The following is a 19,410-nucleotide window of genomic DNA, read 5'->3' as shown; positions in this document are numbered from 1 at the left end:
AAGCAGGATGACAGTAAAGAGACTGTACTTAATATAGTGAAAAAGCTCTGAACATATACAAATGCTATACATAGCCCAACACATACCAGAATCGCAGCAGTAGAAACAGGTCTGCAAAAATTAGAAGATAAGATAGAAGAAAATCACAAAAAACTCACAAAAGATATTAAAAAAACCTTTCTCCAAATCTCAGCAATACAAATCAGAAGTTTTAGTATTCAACACAGAAGTTCTCCAGATAAAGAAAGTACACTCCACAAACTGAGCTGTAGTTCTTCCTATGTAATTGCAGAAAAAACATGAAGAGTGTCCTAGGGTGGCGTTATGATGCTTGTATCCCCATTCATGTGTTCTGTTAATGTTGGATATTATGTTCTGTACCTTTAAGACCGGCTCTGAAGAGGGAAAGTTTTGTTTTGGTTTTCTTATCAGCCTGGCGGGACACAGAGACTGCAGCTTTTGCTTTTGCTGCTTTTGCTTTTTGCTTTTGCTCTCTCGCTCTTGCTTGCTTCGCTTCTGCTTGCTTTTGCTCTTTAGCTAGTTTAGCTAAACTGTCCAATTTCTTCCTGGACGGTTTCTCCTTTCCTTTTTCTGATCATTTCGAACCTGCTCCGGACTGGGACCTGAGAAACACCAAGATCCTGCACCTTCTGGCCTGCAGCAGCAGCCCCAGCGCCAGAGGGACTGAGAACAGAGTGACCACCCCTCAAGAGAGACTTTCTGAATTTGTCATCTTTTTTCAGAGTGGTGTCATCCGGTATTGTTCATTTTGTGTGCTGGGGGGTGCTGTGCTTGTTAAATAAACAGGTTCTTTCCACTCCTCTCCGAGGAATCCTTCCCGAACCGGTTGGGGGGAGGGGCTGTGTGGGTTTGCTTACTGGAGGAGCCCTAATTTGGAAATTCTCCTCCAAATTTGCCCTAAACCACGACAAAGAGATAAAATAGAAAATTTACTACTGCTCTAACACAACAAGTACATGAATTAAAGAAAAGCAAGACTCAAAGAAGTTCCACCAAAAGGGAAGCAGCACCAGTAACCCATAACCAAACTGCCATATATGATGATGATGACAATATTTTCTATCCCCTTAAAAAAACCTCCAAGACATATACCCAGGGAAAGAAGCATAACCAGGCTTAGAAGGGCCCTGCCTCTAGCCAAGTAGAGGCTAGAGAAAACCGTGTTTTTAAGACTGTATCGATTCATTAGCCTGACGCCTGACACATCTAAACCACAAAAATATAAAGCTTTAGTCGACACTAGTACACAGTGCACATTAATCCAATCAAGATTTGGGGGCAGAATCTGTTTCTATTACTGGTGTGACAAAGAGATCACAAAATTTTACTTTAGTAAAAGCTGAGGTAAGCCTGACTAGAAATGAGTAAAAGAAACACCCTATTGTAACTAGCCCAAAAGCCCCATGCATTTTAAGCATAAACTTCCTCCAAAGTAGATATTTCAAAAACGCCGAAAAACTCAGATAAACATTTAGAATAGCAGCTATAAAGACAGAAGGCATCAAACAATTAAACACCTTACCTAGACTATCAGAAAACCCATCTGCAATAAGACTCCTAAAAGTAGAAGAGCAACGAGTACCAATTACCACCTCAACAGTATATTGCCAACAGTACCAAACAATTCAAGATGCTGTAATCCCCATCCACAAAATAATCCATAAGCTAGAAAGCCAAGAGGTAGTCAACAAAACCCACTCACCCTTCAACAGCCCTACTTAGCCTATACATAAATCTAAAAGAGAATTGAGATTAACTGTAGACTACCGTGCATTAAATGAAGTGACTCCACCACTAAATGCTGCTGTGCCGGACATGCTAAAACTCCAATACGAGCTAGAGTCCAAAACAACCAAGTAATACATCACTATTGATATTACAAATACATTTTTCTCCATTCCTCTGGCAGCAGAATGCAAACCTCAGTTTGCCTTCACCTAAAGAAGCATACAATACACCTTAAACCAACTACCTCAAGAGTAGAAACACAACCTCACCATCTACCATAAACTGATCCAGACTACACTAAAAAAGAATGAAGCTCCAGAACATCTACAATATATTAATCACATCATTGTGTAAAGACAGCAGCAGAAGTGTTTAAAAAAAGAAAAAAATCATCCAAATTCTCCTAAAAACCAGCTTTACCATCAAGAAAAACAAAGCCAAGAGACCTGCTCAAAAAATCCAGTTTCTAAGAGTAAAGTCGCAAGATAGACAACGTCAGATTCCCACCAATGTCATCAACAAGATCACAACGTCTCCACCATCCAACAAAAAAGAAACACAAGCTTTCCTAAGCGCCATAAGTTTTTAGAGAATACACATTCCTGAGTACAACCAGATTGTGAGCCCTCTCTATCTAATCACCCACAAGAAAAACACTTTCCACTGAAGCCCTAAACTACAACAAACCTTTGCCCAAATCAAGCAGGAGATTGCTCATACAATAACCCTTAGCCCAGTCATGACAAGACCAGATGCAAAAAACATGCTCTACTCTTCAACCAAGAGCCATAGTTTGTCCTAAAGCCTTTAGCAAAAAGTACCTAGTAAGACTCAAGGCCGGGCCGACCACTAAAATTTTAAAGTTGAAGCTACAGAAAGTCTAAATCCAACTATACTCCAACAGAAAAGAAAATTTTAACAGCCTATAAAAAAGTCCAAACCACCTCAAAAGTAATAAGCACTAAAACACAACTCCTCCTAACACCCTGTCTAACAGTGCTGGGGTAGATGTTTAAACAGACAGCAGACAGCAAACAGACAGCAAACAGACAGCAGGACAGAACTCTCCTTTATTTTAGTTAGTTTTAGATAGCTAAGGCAAAGAAGTTCCCTAGACTATGGTTTTTGTTTCCTTTTCTTTAGACCTGTTTAAACATGCTCTAAACTGAACACCCAGAAGAGCACCGTCAGCTTGCACCTGTAACCCACCAGGCCGAGCCTGGGCTGCAACATTTCCAATGCCAGAAGGACTGATAAGAGACTGAATAAGGCAAGCTGCAATCCAAAAAAGAAACTTTTCTGAATTTATCATCTCTTGTAGAGCAGCAAAAGGTTTTATTGTTTAATATAGTTTAAGTTTTATTGTTTAATAAACCGGTTTTTTCCACTTTTCTCCAAAGAAGTGTTTTTTCCTGAACCAGTTAGAAGAAAGGCCAAGTAAATCTGCTTTTCTAGAAAAACCCCTTTGAGGGTTCTCTCCCAAATTTGCCCTGAACCAAGACAGCCTTGTAGGCTTAAAACAGGTATATGAAGAAATAAGCATCCAATGTTTTAAATGCAAAGATTTGCTATGAAAGTATATCCTGAATTATAACACTCATGTTATAAATATGATGCGATAGAAACGACTCAGAGAAGAAAACCAGTAATTTAGAGGACTACTTCTCAGCCCTTGCCACTAGTCTTCCACATTCAGTACAGCCTACCACGCTTGCTGCATTAACAACCCCTGATGAAATTACAAAACAACATTTTCCCTATACTCTCACTATTATTTCTCTTTTTCATCATGGTACTTTCTGGTAGAACATATTGAGGGAAGGAGGGGTGGGTGCATGTAGTTTTGTTGCACCTTTTGAATTGAAAGTTAATTTAGGAGCAATCCTTTTTATCAGATAGCTATCTAATAGCCTGATAATGTGCTGTGTGCCAAAACACTTAACCCAAAAGAATAAAACATCTTTCATATGCTCAAACCAAAGACAGAACAAGCATTTTATCAGGAGACAGGAATTTGCTATGATTTTCAGCATGCTATTTGGAGGGGGAAAAGTTCCCAAGTAGTGAAATAAAATACAAGATTTAACTACTGCAAACAGCTTTAATATAAATAAATTATTACTTACCAAAATCTACTCTTGTTAGTATGCACTGCATTGGATGGTCAGTTGTATGCCTTGTTGTTGTTGCACCACTCTCATAACAAGTTGCACACAAATCGTAATCGTAGCAAATTAAACACTTGTATCTGCGACCTCGAAAATTTCCTTTTAAACATGCATCACAGCTGACACCTGTGAACAAAGAAAATTGCTTGAAAACAGCAATAATTTCACATTGGTTTAACGATACAGATTTGTTGCTATAGCCCCCAACAACGAAAGGAATTCAACCAAGAAGCTTTTATTGAGCTGATGTAAAATAAGACTCAATTTTAAGCATATTTATATCTTTAGAAAGGCAGTAATCATTCAAAGTGAAAGTTAAAGTAAAATAAAATCCAGTTAAGCACTCAAAATGATAATTTGTTAGGATACAAATTCTTTTTAATCACTTTTTTCCACTGTTCGAAAGCTTGGTTCAAAACATTCTCAAGGTTAAATAGTATAGTTTGTGAAAACAACAAAGCAAAGTCCACAGCAGACCGTCCCACAAGTCACACAAAACCACACACCACCATCAACACATAACACCACCCCTCCCTGGCTTTAGTGTTTATTTTTATAGTTTCTAATAATTAAATTCTGAAGAATACCAGAACCATTTTTCACAACACAAACATATCCAAGAGCAGAAATTTAGGTCTTCTATTTTGAAGTACAGAATAACTTTAACTATATCTTAATTTTATGTTGCATCATCTCTTCAGCTTCTTCCTTTTGGAAGTTCAAACTCTGTACTGTAAATCAATCAGTCACACTGCCTGGGTCAGGAAAAACCTTCATTATCTTCTAAAGGTTTTTGCAATTTTCTCTGTGTCATTTTGGTACTCTGCTATTAATTTAGATAAGGGCATCATCATCTTTTCATCTGTCAAGGCCCACAAAAACATCCATCACTTCAGTAGTAAAAGTAGTAAATTAAAGGCCTTCATGATAATATCTAGTGTGTACAACACATGCAATATTTTCATTGAAGTCCTCCTTTAGGATCAATTTAAACAAGCTTTTCATAGTTCAGTGCAAATGCAGAAAATTTTATAGAAACTATGTTATTGAAAGAATGCACTGACATTGACTCCAAGAGGATTAGTAGAGGAAGATCATCACAATCTCAAAACTGCAAATATCCCAATGGTCATTTCCTAATTATAAACTCTATTATCAGATAAAAAGCTAGTATTAACACAACTCACCACTACTGCTTCTGATGTCAGGTCCAGGGAGCAAAGTTAAATTACATAAATTCTCACAACATCTCTCCAAGATAGTATTTCTTCATATCATTCTAAAATACCATGTTTTCATTTTGATAACCTAACAGCAAGTGGCATAACACACTATTTTCATACCCTTTTATGTAACAGGAGAGAAAAGCATCAAGAAAAAAAAAGCCTCAGCTCTGTTTTTTAAAATCCATATACTGCATCAATTAAAATTATATAAAATTAATTAAAATTTTAGAAGTTTGCCCCTCTACACCTTAAAAACAAAAAAAACCTCCAAACCCCAGAACACTGAAAGATAACAGAATGCCAAAGTGAATTGAATGCATCCTAATTAATCTTAGGTGTTGAGGAAAAACACACTCAGGAGGGGTTCAATTATAAGCAGGGAACAAAAAGAGCAAACCAATAAACAAGTTGTGAAAAGAATTCAGCTTCTTCATGAAGTTCTGATTTACATGATGCAACAATGACTTTTTAAAAGCTTTTAAAATTATTTCCTATTCAGCGGGAACAGTTTTCCTGCACCTTCTTCAGAATGGTCTCATGGAAATGATCAGAAAAGAAAAACAACTTGGCTTATTTTTAAATAAAGTTTTTGATGTATTTTACATTAGAAATAGCAAGGAGACTTTTTCAGTTTTTCTACTGTTAATTGACAATACACAAGTACATATGTGGACTGATAAACACACCCAAATAATGACATTTATACCAATGCACCCTCTCTTCACTATCAGAATAAATATGGCTACCAGGTTTTGTTATAAAACTTGCTGCTTGTTGTCCTGGATAACCCAAAATGTTATTATATTCCATATCTATCTGTGCCCAAAAATTGTTACTGTCTCTTTAAGACCCTGTGGCCAGAAAGAGAATAGCAGGGCAGGCAGGGGGGTCCCTTTTTTAAAGCAGGGTTGCCCAAGCAGAGCTTTTTTTTTTTTTACCCCGTGGCATTTGCTCAACGCGGAGGCATTCCTTTGTTCCTTTGGGTTTTTGGTGGTTTTGTTTTTTGGATTTTTTTTTTTTTTTTTTTTTTTTTGAGAGCATGTGTTTCTTGGTCTTGGACTGCCTAGGGGCAAATTCTGGGCGTGCCCGTCTGCACTCGAGGCTCTGGGCCGAGTGGAGCGGAGAGGAGCGGCTCTGCTCCAGTCTGAGTCGCCCCAGCCTGTCAGCCAACTGCCCTAATGAGAGCAGGGCAAAGTCCCTCCACAAGTTCTAGCCCTTAACTGAGTGCCAGCCATCTGAGTGTGCCAACGGCATTCGCTGACGGAGTTGCCTCCGCCGGATGGCAAGGGGGGGGAAGGGGGGCTGGCGCCATTTTCCCCTTCGTCTCTCGAGCCATGCGCTCGGCTGCAAAACAACACATCTTGGGGGTGCGGAGGTGGTCACTCCTGCAATTTAAGTTTCTCTTTTGATGCCTATATAACTTAGGTCAAAGTTACAAGGTGCTTATATAGCTCGAGTTATAGGATATCAATATAACCTCATATCAGTATAACCTGAATCATAATTTTCTATACTTATATAACCTGAATCACAACTTTTTATACCTATTATTATAAATAAGAAATATAGTTATTGGCTTTCACATTTATGTATTAACTTTTGTTTTGCAAGTTATTATTGATCACAAAAATCCTGATATAGTACAATTTGTAATTACTGCTTTTGATATAGTATAATCTGTCAGTTTATGTATGCACCATATAGCTTTTATAAAGAGTAATATAATATCTACTATTTTAGACCATAGCATAATAGAGGCTGTAAAATGTTGAAATGCTTTTTCGTGTAACTAACTCAGAAAATAGTGTAAAATAATTAGGTGATTTCCCACATTCGGGGACTATCTTATCTGAAAAACACGATAACAGAAACAGAAACCAGAAAAAAAAAAAAAAAAAATTATTGACCCACGTTATCAGGGAGTGAAAATACAACAGGATGGAACCACAAGAAGAAATAAAATATATTAGTTTAATCTATAAGATAGCATGAAGACAAGTCAAAAGTTAAAACCTGTTGGAACCCTGGATGCTGAGAATTTTAGACTTTCTGTGCTGAAAGGCACAGACCCTCAAGAGAACACTACATTTGACCTGAGGCCATGGAAAAGGCTTCCAAAATTGAATGATATAACTGGGATTATGGGTGTGTAGTTTGAATAGAAGTGTATAATATCACATGGTGGAAAACTTAGAGTTTAAGGTTCTTACAGATGGGTAATGAGATGATTGGCTCTTGCTATTAAGGGATGAATATTGTGTGACTATTAAGAGAAGCTTTATTGATGTATAGTTATGTTATTGTAATTTAAATGTCCTCTGTTCTCCCCATAGTTCCCTTCCACACCCCCACACCCCCCCCTGCCATTGTTGCCATCAGACAGCCTGGGTTGTCTAGGACAGGTACAAAGAAGGTGTGCATGTGTGCCCCTTACATGGGGCAGCTGGGAATGGAAAAGCTTGTTGCTGGGGGGGGGGGGAGGCTGCACAGCATGACAACACCTGACCTGCCAATCAAGTTGCAAGAAAGCAATCTCCACCAATAAACATCAAAGAAGAGTTGACTGAAAGACTTTGGGAGGGGCCAGGGTTGGCTGATGCAACACCCAGGAGTATAAAAGGCGAAGCATCGATCCTGAAGATGAGCCAGCCACGTGGTAGGGAGCCACGAGGGCAGCTTCCTGGCCTGCTTTTTCTTATTTAGTCCTTTTGTTGTATTTTTGTTAAGGTTTAATAAACCCTTTAAATTCCTTAAGTGATCAGTCATTTCTCACAAGATTTTAGAATATAGTAATATATATAAAGCTAAGATGGATGTTTTAGGGCGGTGGCTGGTTGTTCTTCTTCATGGGTTTGGGTGGTATTTTGTAATTGGACAGAAAAGTCCACATTGTGGGACACGAGTGATTAGTTATTAGGTTAAAAGTAAAAAAAAAATGTAGGTTTCACTTCTTAATTGGATAGTTTTTCTTTAAAAGACCTCGTAGAAATAGATACAGGACCATTTTTGTAGCCTGTTAGTAAAATACTGTAGAACTCACAGCTTGTAAGACTGTGATATAGATAAGAAATAATAAACATCTGAGTCTGAACACGAAATACTGTCTCGAGCACTTTCAATCTTGACCCTGACAGAGGCAGAAAAGAAGCAAAAGAACCGACAAAAACCAAGCAAAAGAACATCTAAACTCAAAAGAATGTTTAAATATGTTTAAACTCTTAAGAATATACACGTACCCCCTGTAATATAACAATATATAGAGAACATAGTTTAAGTTAACAGCATACTTTTGGCAAATAGCCAAGCACCCCAGCGCTAGATTTTATCCCTTTTATCCTTTAATGAACTTTTATAAAAATTTTAAATAGTAAACCGTGCTTCTCACAATTTGGAGGTTCCACCGAGATAGCACCTCATTTCCATAACTCCAGGAGATCCCGAGTGAGAGGCGCCCTGCTTAGTTCAGCAGCTCAACCGAGCTTCTCCTGATGTTATTGGTGATAGCAGGTCTGACACTCAGTAGATAAAAGGGATAAAAAGAAAAGGGGAAGAAAAGGTTCCCCAAGAAACCTCGGCAATTGTCAGCCCCTAAACTGTGCACGATGACCTATACAGGTAAGTATAGTGCGGGATGTGGCAGGGGGGAATGCTAATACCAGGAGAGTGAATGGTGTGTGTGTGAGACATGGACTGGACCATCCAGATCTGCGAAGAGAGTGAGGAGTCCGTCTACCTGCAGTTCCATCTCCCCACGAGGGGACCAGCCAGCAAAGGGACAAAGCAAAAGGGGGGGACCAAGTGAATCCCGGAAAAATTGTAAGAAATTACTATAACTCGATTCCGCGTGTAGGAACAACAGCTCTAGTCAGTACTGCACTGGGCCCAGACTTGATGTACATTGGAGCTTAAACCTGATACTGTAAGTCCGTGCTTAAGTATATGGCTGGGTGAGTCACCGGAGTAATTAAGGATGTTTGTGTGTGAAACAGTAGTTAGAACAGCAAGCTGCAAAAGGTGGGACATGAAGAGGTTCTGATCCTTATCCAAGGAGACTCAAATCGAGAGTTTAGTAGAAGTTATTCCACATAAAGTAGCATTATAAAAGAGGGGGTTCTGAAGAAATTTAAAGCATTTTAATAGATAGGGCCTATTAAAAAAATATATTAACACCATATTAAATAACAGAGGTACCTTAGTGTTGTGTGAATGTGTGAATAGAAAATGAAGATAGTATATATGTTTTACATATTGTGAAATTGATGAATGTAAAGATTTTGGGTTGTAATTTTCTGTTTAAGTTGTAGACTCAAATGTGAACTTTTGAATATAGTGTGAGTGTAAAATCTATCATAAGAAATAGTACTAAACATCCACACAACAGACGGCCTGATTCCGAGAGTGTGAAAGAGTAAATTAAGAATCAGAAATCAGGCATTGAAACATCTTAATTTCTATAAAACTGTAAAAAGTAAACAATCCAAAGATAAAAACTGCTTTGGGAGAGACAGTGACTGAGTCCCAACAAGCAAAGATAATTAAAATAGTGTGCAAAAAACAGCAGTTAGTCCTCAGAAATCAGAGAATGAGACACAGGCCAAGCCATAAGAGGACCCCCAAGGAAAAGCAAAACATGGAAAACTGTGGAACAGTGGTTATTAGGGGGTTTGAAGAAACAATCCCGTGGGCTTGGAGTGCCTGCGAGACATTTGCTGAACAGCAGAATAATAGGAAAGCCCCAGCCAAGGAGCTAGAGAAATTAAAAAAAAAAAAAAAAAAGCAATATTCAAATACAAATCATAATACAGTAACTAGACAAGCCTTATTGAAGATAACTTCCATCATTCATACTAAGCCAAGTTAATAAAACAAGAAGCTAAATGATCTATTAAAATAAGTGCAAAAAGTATACATATGCAAAAAGATGAGAAGGGAGTAAGGACAGTAACTAAAATAATGGCAGCTGCTGTTATGGGGGAAAACCAACTTGTAAGAACCCACTCCCATAAAGAAGTGAGACACCAGTCAGTGCAAAAAAAAAAAAAAAAAAGGAAAAAGTCTCTAAAGAGAGTAAAAGGAAATCCAGCCACCAAAGCCCGATCTGTCATTATTGCAAAGAAAAAGGACATTTAAAACAAAACTGTCATCAGAGGGACCTAAAAGTTTTCAAAGACACTTAAGAAACTGACAAATAAGGATGTCAGGAGCTATTTTCAGTTTTTCTTTCCAAATTCAAAGCCCCCACTAACATCTTGAGTTTTTGCCTTTAAAGTTTTCTTATATTCCTTTAAAAATACAATAACTTAAGATAAACAACTTATTAAAAGCAATACTAATCATGAATAGTTTCAGTTATTATCTTCTAACAATCTACTAAAAATTTTACAAATAAACTATATATTCCATTCGCAAAGAGTGCTTTAAGAAACACACTATAGTTCCATTGAAAACAGTTCCTTTAAACCATGTTTATTACTACTTTACTTTTGTTTGTGATACTGAGTCCCCTTTAAAACACTAGTTAAAAGCTACTTATGAGACCTAACCTACCTTTTTAAGCAAACTACACAAAAATTCAACATAAGCAAATGAAATAATTTTAAATGATAGTAATATTATATAAAACTACTGTGAAAACCAAAAAGCATGCCCTATCATTAATATTTTAAAAGAATTAGCTTACTGTTGTTAATCTTATTAGCATTACAAAAACAATCACAGCAGCTGTCAAACCCTACTATAAAGCTCAAAGATTTTATCTCATTTCTTATTAACTTAAAACTCAAAGTCTTTGACAAGCTAACTCTTATCATCAAATAGCCTTAATGCCCTCTCTTCTAAATTCTCTTGTTAAACAAGTTTAAAAAAACCTACTTATTTTTATACAAATCACTGAGGTAAGTTACCTTTTATTGATATAGACTGTTTATACTCTTTCTATTACCATCTCTTCTCCTCAGAACTAATAGTATTCTTAACGAAAAAAAGTTCATGCTTTATTTAAACATTCTTTTTTTTTTAAAAAAAGAAAATAAAACTATGTGAATTCCGTACATTTGTGAAAAATATAAAAGTGATGCAATTTTATTTGTCTTAAGCATTAGCTAGTGTTTAATATTCTGTACAAAGAAGTAAGTTTGTTATGATCTTGCCTAACATTAATTTATTTTTTTAAACTTTTTTCTTTCTTCTTACACATTAAAAAAATACCCTGAAAACATTTATAAAGTTACTTAAATAACCATGAGTATAACAAAACACATTTTTTTTCCTGAAAAACTAGTTATTTCCTTTCCTAGATGCCCATTATGGGGCATTAAAAAGGAAGTTATAGCCATAAGCATAAATTTATATTTTTAGCTTTAATTAATACATAATATCATTTTATTACATTACTTAAATAATACTTTCACTATAACCAATCAGAAAATGTTTAAAGCCTTATGCTGTAAGCTGTTTTCAACTGAAAAATTCTACATTGCACTTTGCTTTTAGATGAAAACAACTATTTATTGTATTTTTGAAAATGTTTTTTTCTCCTATAGTCTTCTTTCCCCTTGAAATATATTACTGTGCATTCGTTCCAAATTAACCAAATAAATCAAAACTATAGGAATCAGTTTTTAAACTTTATAATTTGTAAGTTTGCGATTTGTAAATTGTTAAACACTAAGTGCTCTCAAGGTGTAAAGAGTAAAACCTTAGAAAATATTTTATAAAGAGTGCTCCTTGAGAGAGACTACTCCAGTGTTTATAACTTTGATTTTGTTTAATTCAGTATAAGAAATACCTTCCCAGAGAGAGGAGTGAGACTTTTAGGAATCAACTGTGAAAAATGCGTATTTTATGATTGGCTTTTTGCAAATATTAAAATGAATATTATATTTGTTATGTTAGAAAGTTATGCTGTATTAATTTTCTTAAGTAGTGTATTAAATATAGTTTTAGGCTATAACATAATGTTAAAATAGAAACTATACTATGTAAGATACATTTTTTTAAGAGAGGACTCGCACTGAGATAGCAGCCACAGGACACCTGAATCTTTCAGAAAAAAAGAATTTATTGCTCCCTTATTGAGTTCTTCCCACCTCCCTCAGCTCTGAAGATGCCATTAGGATTCAGAGGAAGAAGTTGACACTGACCAGACAGAATCCTTTGTTTGAATGGAATTTATGCATCATGTCTGAGATGTATGAATATGTAACAGACTATTGCTTTTAAGGGTTAATCCTCTGTTAACGTGTGTCCTTTTTCGGACTTATTTTGCCCAGAAAAAGGTACCTGGACTGTCTGTAACTCTTTGTTTTTATTGTCTCGTATTGTCCTAATTCAAATTGTCCAAATTTTTATTACTCTAATTATATTACTATTTTTATAACCATTTTATTACTATTAAACTTTTAAAATTCTAAAAACAAATGATTGGCATTTTTCACAATTATGGTAGCAGAGGATGGTTACTAACACCTCGCCGCCGGTGCTTTAGGAGAGTCAGGGTGAGGAAGGCACGCCCTGCCCTATTAGGCAGCCTTACTCTGTTTTCCCTGGTGTGACCGACAGACGCAGGTTATGATCGATGGACAAAAGGAGGCAATAAAACAAAGAAAACGGAAAGGATTCCCTAAAACCATGGTAATTGGCCCCTAAGACTGAAGTGTGCACGAAGAACAAAGACCCAATCAGAAAGGATAAGTAAGTTTGGATGAGAGGCAGACTGCTTTTCCCAGACCTGCTATGTGAGTGCAGTGTCTCCCATGCTGCGTTTCCATCTTGTTGTGAGAAAAGTGGTCAGTAAGGGGATGAAGCGAGTAATAAAAAAAGAGCGAGAGAATCCCCCCTGGGGGAAACTGGGACTGGGTCTCAGGGAAGGGGTGGGACCCCTTGGAGAGAGGAAGCCAAGGACGTTCCTGGCATAATCCACTAGAAAAAATTTAAAAAAAAAAGTGTGGAAGAGGCCCCTAAAAATTCTGCTGGATTGAGGGATATAAGAGTGCCTAAGAGCATCCAGGTTTGAGCAAAATTCTGCCGCATTCAGGGTATGCCCAAGAGCATCTGGGGTTGGACAACACAGCTGGGTTGAGGGATATCCAATAGCACTGGGACTGGCCAGTAACACCTAAAATTGTAATAGGTGATTTGAAAGTAAAAGGTACCTTATAATTGTCTTGTTGTGTGTGTGAGAGTGAGTCAAACACAAAATCAGCCTCAACTTCCCAGGCGGTGGGAAGGGGGGGACTGTGGAAAGAGGTGTGTGGGACCCGCAAACAAGCCATTGTTCCCCGGGTGTGTGGGGGCTGTGGCATAAGGTACAGGTGACCTGCAAACAGGCCATTGTTCTCCCGGGCGTGTGGAGAGAGCCGTGGCTATAGAATGTGAGTGACAAGCAGACAGCCTCACAGGTGAACTGGCACCAGAGGCGACCAGAGTCAGGGCCCTTCTGGGAGGCCTGGTGATACTGAAACCCAGAGGCCAACCACAAGAAGAGGGGGCGCCACAGGGATCTGTGATTCTATGGCAACAGGGATCCACTTCGGGTCCTGAGGGTGTGAAAGAATGTGTGAAAGTGAATGAGAAATAAAAGTGAATATAGACGAATGAAGGTATATGTAATGTAGATTGTTTATTTTAAGCTTTATTATATCTCCTTGGAGGGAGGTGTACTGTACTGAAAAGTAGTGTGAGAAAAAGGTTGGTTTTTTTTTTTTGTGTGTGTGTAGTTGAAAGAAAGTGATATTCAGGTTGCTAGTGAAAGTGAGAAACAGAGGCAAGGGATGAATAGATAAGATCTTGAAAAAGGGGACAGAAAACCAGTAAGTTGGACACAGGGGAAAAAAAAAAGGGGGGGGAATAAAAGCGTACTAGCAAAGATATCCCAAAATAGCCCTTTGGGAGTTATGTTAGCTAACAGAAATACAACTCCTTGCAAAAGGAGAAAATACAGGGTATGCAGAAGTTGATGGGAAAAACATGCAAACTATGGAAAAAGGGAAATTAACCTTAAAATAGTAAGCTCAAACTTGTGAGTTATATACTTTAAAAAGAGCACTAGAATATTTAAGACAAAATAAAGGAACTATATATACTGATTCAAGGTATGCAGTATGCCTTTATAGTAGTACATACCTTTAAAAATTTGGAAAGGAAGAAGATTAGTTACATCAAGAGGAAAAGGATTAGTTCATGAGGAACTTATTTTAGAGGTTTTAGAGGCATTAAAGTTACCTAAAAGAGATAGCTATAGTACATATTAAGGGACACCAAAAGGGAAATACCCCAGAAATAAGAGGAAATAATTTGGCAGATCAGGAAGCTAAGGATGCAGCAGAAAATGGAGCTGAAAGAGTTATGTTAATAATAACTCCGAATGAGGAAAAATTGGAAATTCCAAAGTTTAGGGAAGCAGAGAAAAAAGAATTAAACAAGATAGGAGGTGAACAAGATGAATCAGGGAAATGGAAACTTCCTGATGGAAGACAATTACTTAGTAAAATGATTACTAGGGAAATATTAGAAGACATGCATCATAAAACTCACTGGGGTACTCAGGCTTTGTGTGGTCATTTTTTTAAGGAACTATGAGTGCATTGGGATTTTTGGAGTAGCAAAGCAAGTAACTGAAAGATGTATAATTTGCCAAAAGATAATGAAAAGGTGGTGAGAAAAACAACATTAGGAGGTCGTGAGTTAGCTCGTCAACCACTTCAAAGTATCCAAACAGAAGTTTGGATTTGTTAGGCTCTGGATTTATTTGTAAAAAACCGTTTAATCCAGAAGAAAAAGAATATGCCGCATGCTAGGGAGGAGATCATAAGAAAATAACACCTTTAAAATATCAAAAACCCCCGAGACAAAGCAATAAAAGAAAAAAGGGTAAAAGAAAAAGGGCTGGGAACAAGAGATTGCCTCCTCCATTCCCGCTTGTTCCCCCACCTGTTTGCTGCTGCAGTCCCCCCCAGCCCCCGTCCCCGGTCTCGCTACTCGCGGCTACACCACTCGATCCAACCCCTGTTACGGCTCCGGCCCCGCCAGTGAGTTCGTCTGCCCCGGTCCCGGCCGCCTGGCCCACAGCTGCTCCGCCTCCGCCAGCCATGCCGGGGGGGGGGGGGGGGGGGGGGGGGGCGGGGGGTGTGTCTGTCCTGCTGCGTGATCCGTGGTCACCACGTCGACCGCACCGAGAGGGGGGTCCCATCTGTCTCGGCCATCCCATCCCCGGCTGCCCTGGGCGCCGCCACTGCTGATGGGGTCTCCTACCTGGTTTGTCTCTGCTGGATCAGCTGCCATAAGCCATGTGGGGCCTACCCATGCTCTGGCTTGGTCTCCACCAGATCCCCCTTTGGCAGTTCCAGCAGCGGACCCCGCCTGCTCTTTGGAGGACTAAGGCTCAGCATGGATCCCTCCCCTCGACCCCCCTTCCTCCTCCCAGGATATTAGAAAATGCCAATGGCACCTACTGATAGGGGTCAAAATGGTGAGGAGGGGAGGAAACACATGAATAATTATCGTAATTTCATAATCAAGGGAATAAATGAGGCAGCATATCGCAGGCGAAATGAAAAAAAAAAAAAAGGCTTTTAAGGGACAGCTTTTAAGGGAGAGAGAAGAAACTCCGACTGAATAGTTAGTTAGACAGACGTAGGACATTAAAAGAGAAATCGCACTAATCAGGTAAAAGATCTAAAAAATCTTCTGAGAGATGGGCACAGAAGAGGAATAGAGAAGTCATAAGCTCTATATTTTAGAAGACAGATACCATCTAGAGTCTGTGATAACTTAAAAAAGCAAGTCCCCAAGAAGAAAAAAAAAATTTGTGGTAGACAAAGGGGCAGAAAGAACCTGCCTGTTAAATATTCCAAAAGGTTATAGTGTAAGCAAAGACACTGTAAAAGTAACAGGAGCAAAAGGAGAGTTTCACAGTTCCTGTCATTAAAGATGTAGTAATTAAGGGAGAAACTAGAATTTAGATATGGGATGTATTATTAGTCCCTGAGGCGAGTAGCAACTTATTAGGTAAAGACTTACAAGTAAAACTAGGAATAGGAGTTATACCAGAAGAATGGAAAATGACAGCTAGAGTTTTAAAACTTAGCCAAGAAAATGAGGAAAAATTAAAAAGGAAGTTTAGGCTAGGAAAGGAAAAAGGGGAGGATAAAATATTGACCCCATAAGGGTCACAATTGAGAGAGGATCATCCCATACATGTATGTCATTACCCCCCATATCTTTAGAAGGACAGGAAAATTTGAAGCCAATAATAAAAGGACTTATAAAGATGAGACATTAGAATTTTGTATGTCTTCTCATAATACCCTTATTCTCCCACTAAAGAAGGCCAATAGAAACTATATTTTATCATCCAGAAAAACTGAAGTTGAGGTTAAAAAGGCTACTATATAACTTTTAAATTTTCTGGAGAAAGGAAAAAGGATTAAGAGTATCAAAGAGGGACATCAGAAAACTACTCACATTATTGGGATATTGCAGATTATAGATTGAGGGTACACACAAGCAATAAAATTTTTATATGGAAAATTAACAAAAGAAAATAATGTTAAATTAGAAGAGTTGAAGTTAAAACTAGCCTAAGTACCAGCTTTAAGCTTACCCTTGTTAGAAAAACCCTTTTGATTTGTACATAAATGTAGAAAATGGAGTAGCTCATAAAATTTTAATTCAGGAGTGGGGAGGAGTAAAGAGACTAGTAGCTTATTTATTAAAGATATTGGACCCAGTAAGCCACAGCTGGCCAGTATGTATTCAAGCTATAACGGCTACTGCAATCCTAGTAAAAGAAAGTTGTAAGCTTACTTTTGGAAGTAAACTAGTTGTGTGTACACCTCGTACAGTCTGAGGTGTGTTGAATAAAAGAAAAGAGAAAAAGATAGGGAAAAGAAAGTAAGAATAGAAGAAAGAGAGAAGTTGAAGTAGGGGAGGTGTGGTTAGCAGACTCTGGGATGTTGGAATGTGGAGTGATGATGTCTTGGTGCTGGAGGAGAACACGAGTTTGAATGCAGTTTCCGCATAAAGGTCAGGGGGGAAGTGTCTTAACACATGGTTGTTAAGAGGTTATTCAATGCAGAACTGGGGTCCGGAAAAGTTTTAGCAGAACGGGCCCTCCTTGAAGGGAAAAGAGGATATGTTGACTAAGGAAAAAAAAAAAAAGAATGTCAGAAGCACCTGGGTATGCCAAGTTTGGGGTTGTCAAGGTTGGGAGATGTTTGATTGCTCCCATGAGTGGTGGTGTCCTGAGTCCAGGATGGCAGCATCGGCCCTGGCAAATGGAGAGAGAGAGAGCGCGTGAAAGGGACTCAAGGCATGCCCGCAGGGTCCCCATGCCCGTGGCTGTCTGTAAGTTCTCCCCCACTCCCACTAGAGCAGGATCTGCCCTGGCCGGGGCCCTGCAGTAAAGTGGCAGCAGTGGGGGAAGGGCGAAGAACAGCATTGAAAGAAATGTGGTGAAAAAAAAAGACGAAGCTTTTGTTCTGAGGAATGGGTCTGTAAGGTTAAAACAGTTAAATGGTGCCCAAAAAGTAAAAAGCAATAGATGTGATTAATCTCGGATTAAAATCAGCCTGGCCTTTTTTGCTTAAGTAATTGTAGCTCACAGAAAGAAAAATTTGCCTCGGCAGCTATTAGCACAGCTGGATACAAAAAGAAGAGGCTGCTGTGGAGAAAGCTTTTAGCTAAACCCAGAAAGTTTTGAAGAAAGATAATGGTAAAAGTTAATGCTGTATTATCTTTCTTTTATCACTGTGCTATTAAGAAGTCCTTTCCAGGTGCTACTGAAACAGCAATATGAACCACAGAAAGAGGGTGGATTCATGCCAGCAGAATCAAGACTTGTGAAGTAACCTGAAGAATGGACTATCACATCTAAACCGAGTGATACCAAATTAACTTTCAAACAGGGATTGAGTGGTAATGGTTTGGGAAAACCCAAATGATTCAAGAAATGCACAAAGAATAACACCTAATTAAGAAATAAGGCAAAGGTTACATCACTGGTTTCAAGCACTGCCTGAATAAAACATCTCCTTGGGGAGGAATACTTCAGACAGAAGGATCAGGACTGTTTTGCTCCAAGAGTTCTTATATTTGGACCTTAGCCTGTGAATTGTTCAAGGGAGAGGGGGAATTACCATCTCCATCAGTACCATACTGTAAACTTTATTTGATTCATCCCAATACTAGACATGCTAGCTGGGTTATAAGTAAATGTTTGAATTGTAGGAATAATTACTATTGTAGTTCACAAAATTTATACTCTTGTTGCAAGAAGTGTTAAAGTAATAACTTTGTTTTGTGGATGAGGATTATTAGTGCCTGTTAAATGGGAGATACCTGAGGGACAGTGGGAAACCACAGTTAAGGGCTGTAAAAAAAAAAAAAAACCAAAACCAAAAACTATTTGCCTAGAAATTAGCTAAGAGAAAGTGACAAGGAAATAGAGGGCAAGACCAGATTGGCCTCTATATTCGCCACCAAGAAGATCAAATACACCTGCTGTGGGTTGCAACCTCACAGGCATGGGAGGTAGGAGTATAAGCCATGCTGAACCTCTGTTATTCCTGTTTCTGTCACTCATTTGTTGTCTTTTCTCTTTCAGGATACCAGCAAAATCATGTCACAAATGCTACAGAAAGTATTACATGGAAAGAAAACAAAGTTCCTCTTTTATTACACACACCCATGTCAACAGCCACTGTTATAACCCATCCAAATTAGGAACCTGTAGGCAAAACAGACAAAATTATTGGATTACAAGAAACTTAGGAAAAAGTGGTAATACATAGGGAATTGAATGTCAAAAGGAGAGAGATGGATTTGTTTTACATATAATCTTAAAGATACAGTTCAGGATTCGGTAAAAAAACAACTAGTAAACAAAAAGTTAAACCAGCACAGCAATCTAACTCTGTATTGACCCCAAATTATATGCTGAATTGTAGTATAAGACTCCAAGCAGTTATAGAAATGATAACAAATAAAGCTGCTCATGCATTGGAATTAATATCGAGTCAGCAAAGCCAAACAAAAACTGTAGTGTATTAGAATAGGTTGACTTTAGACTATTTATTGGCAAAAGAAGGGAGTGTTTGTGGAAAGTTTAATATATCAGATTGTTGAAAATTGATGACCATGGAAAAGACATTCGAGAAAAAGCAAAAGATATCAGAGAAAAAAAAAAAAACAAACAAAAAAAAACACAACAAAAAACCCCATGTACCAGTCAAAAAAATAGAAAACAGTGTTAAAACCCAGCTGGTGGG

The 19,410-nt window shown here is 38.0% G+C and overlaps 1 protein-coding gene and 1 long non-coding RNA gene across 3 annotated transcripts in view; one reads left to right on the top strand and one right to left on the bottom strand.

Annotated features, from left to right (window-relative positions):
- LOC139598999 (uncharacterized) overlaps positions 1-821 on the top strand; it is a 143,551-nt gene extending 142,730 nt beyond the window's left edge. The window contains exon 2 of the long non-coding RNA XR_011682127.1: positions 433-821. This is a non-coding gene — a long non-coding RNA (uncharacterized lncRNA). The remainder of the gene's footprint in view (positions 1-432) is intronic.
- LOC139598997 (E3 ubiquitin-protein ligase KCMF1-like) overlaps positions 1-19,410 on the bottom strand; it is a 117,641-nt gene that overhangs the window by 31,523 nt on the left and 66,708 nt on the right. For both annotated transcript variants that reach the window (XM_071445933.1, XM_071445932.1), the window contains exon 2: positions 3,876-4,043. In XM_071445933.1, the coding sequence (XP_071302034.1) occupies positions 3,876-4,043 (168 nt within the window). The remainder of the gene's footprint in view (positions 1-3,875; positions 4,044-19,410) is intronic.

Source organism: Agelaius tricolor, unplaced genomic scaffold (genome assembly GCF_023055355.1).
Source record: "Agelaius tricolor isolate 1412-34295 unplaced genomic scaffold, bAgeTri1.0.p SCAF_21, whole genome shotgun sequence".
NCBI classification, from domain to species: Eukaryota; Metazoa; Chordata; class Aves; order Passeriformes; family Icteridae; genus Agelaius; species Agelaius tricolor.
Note: the sequence above shows the minus strand (reverse complement) of the source record. Positions and strands in the feature narration are given on the sequence as shown.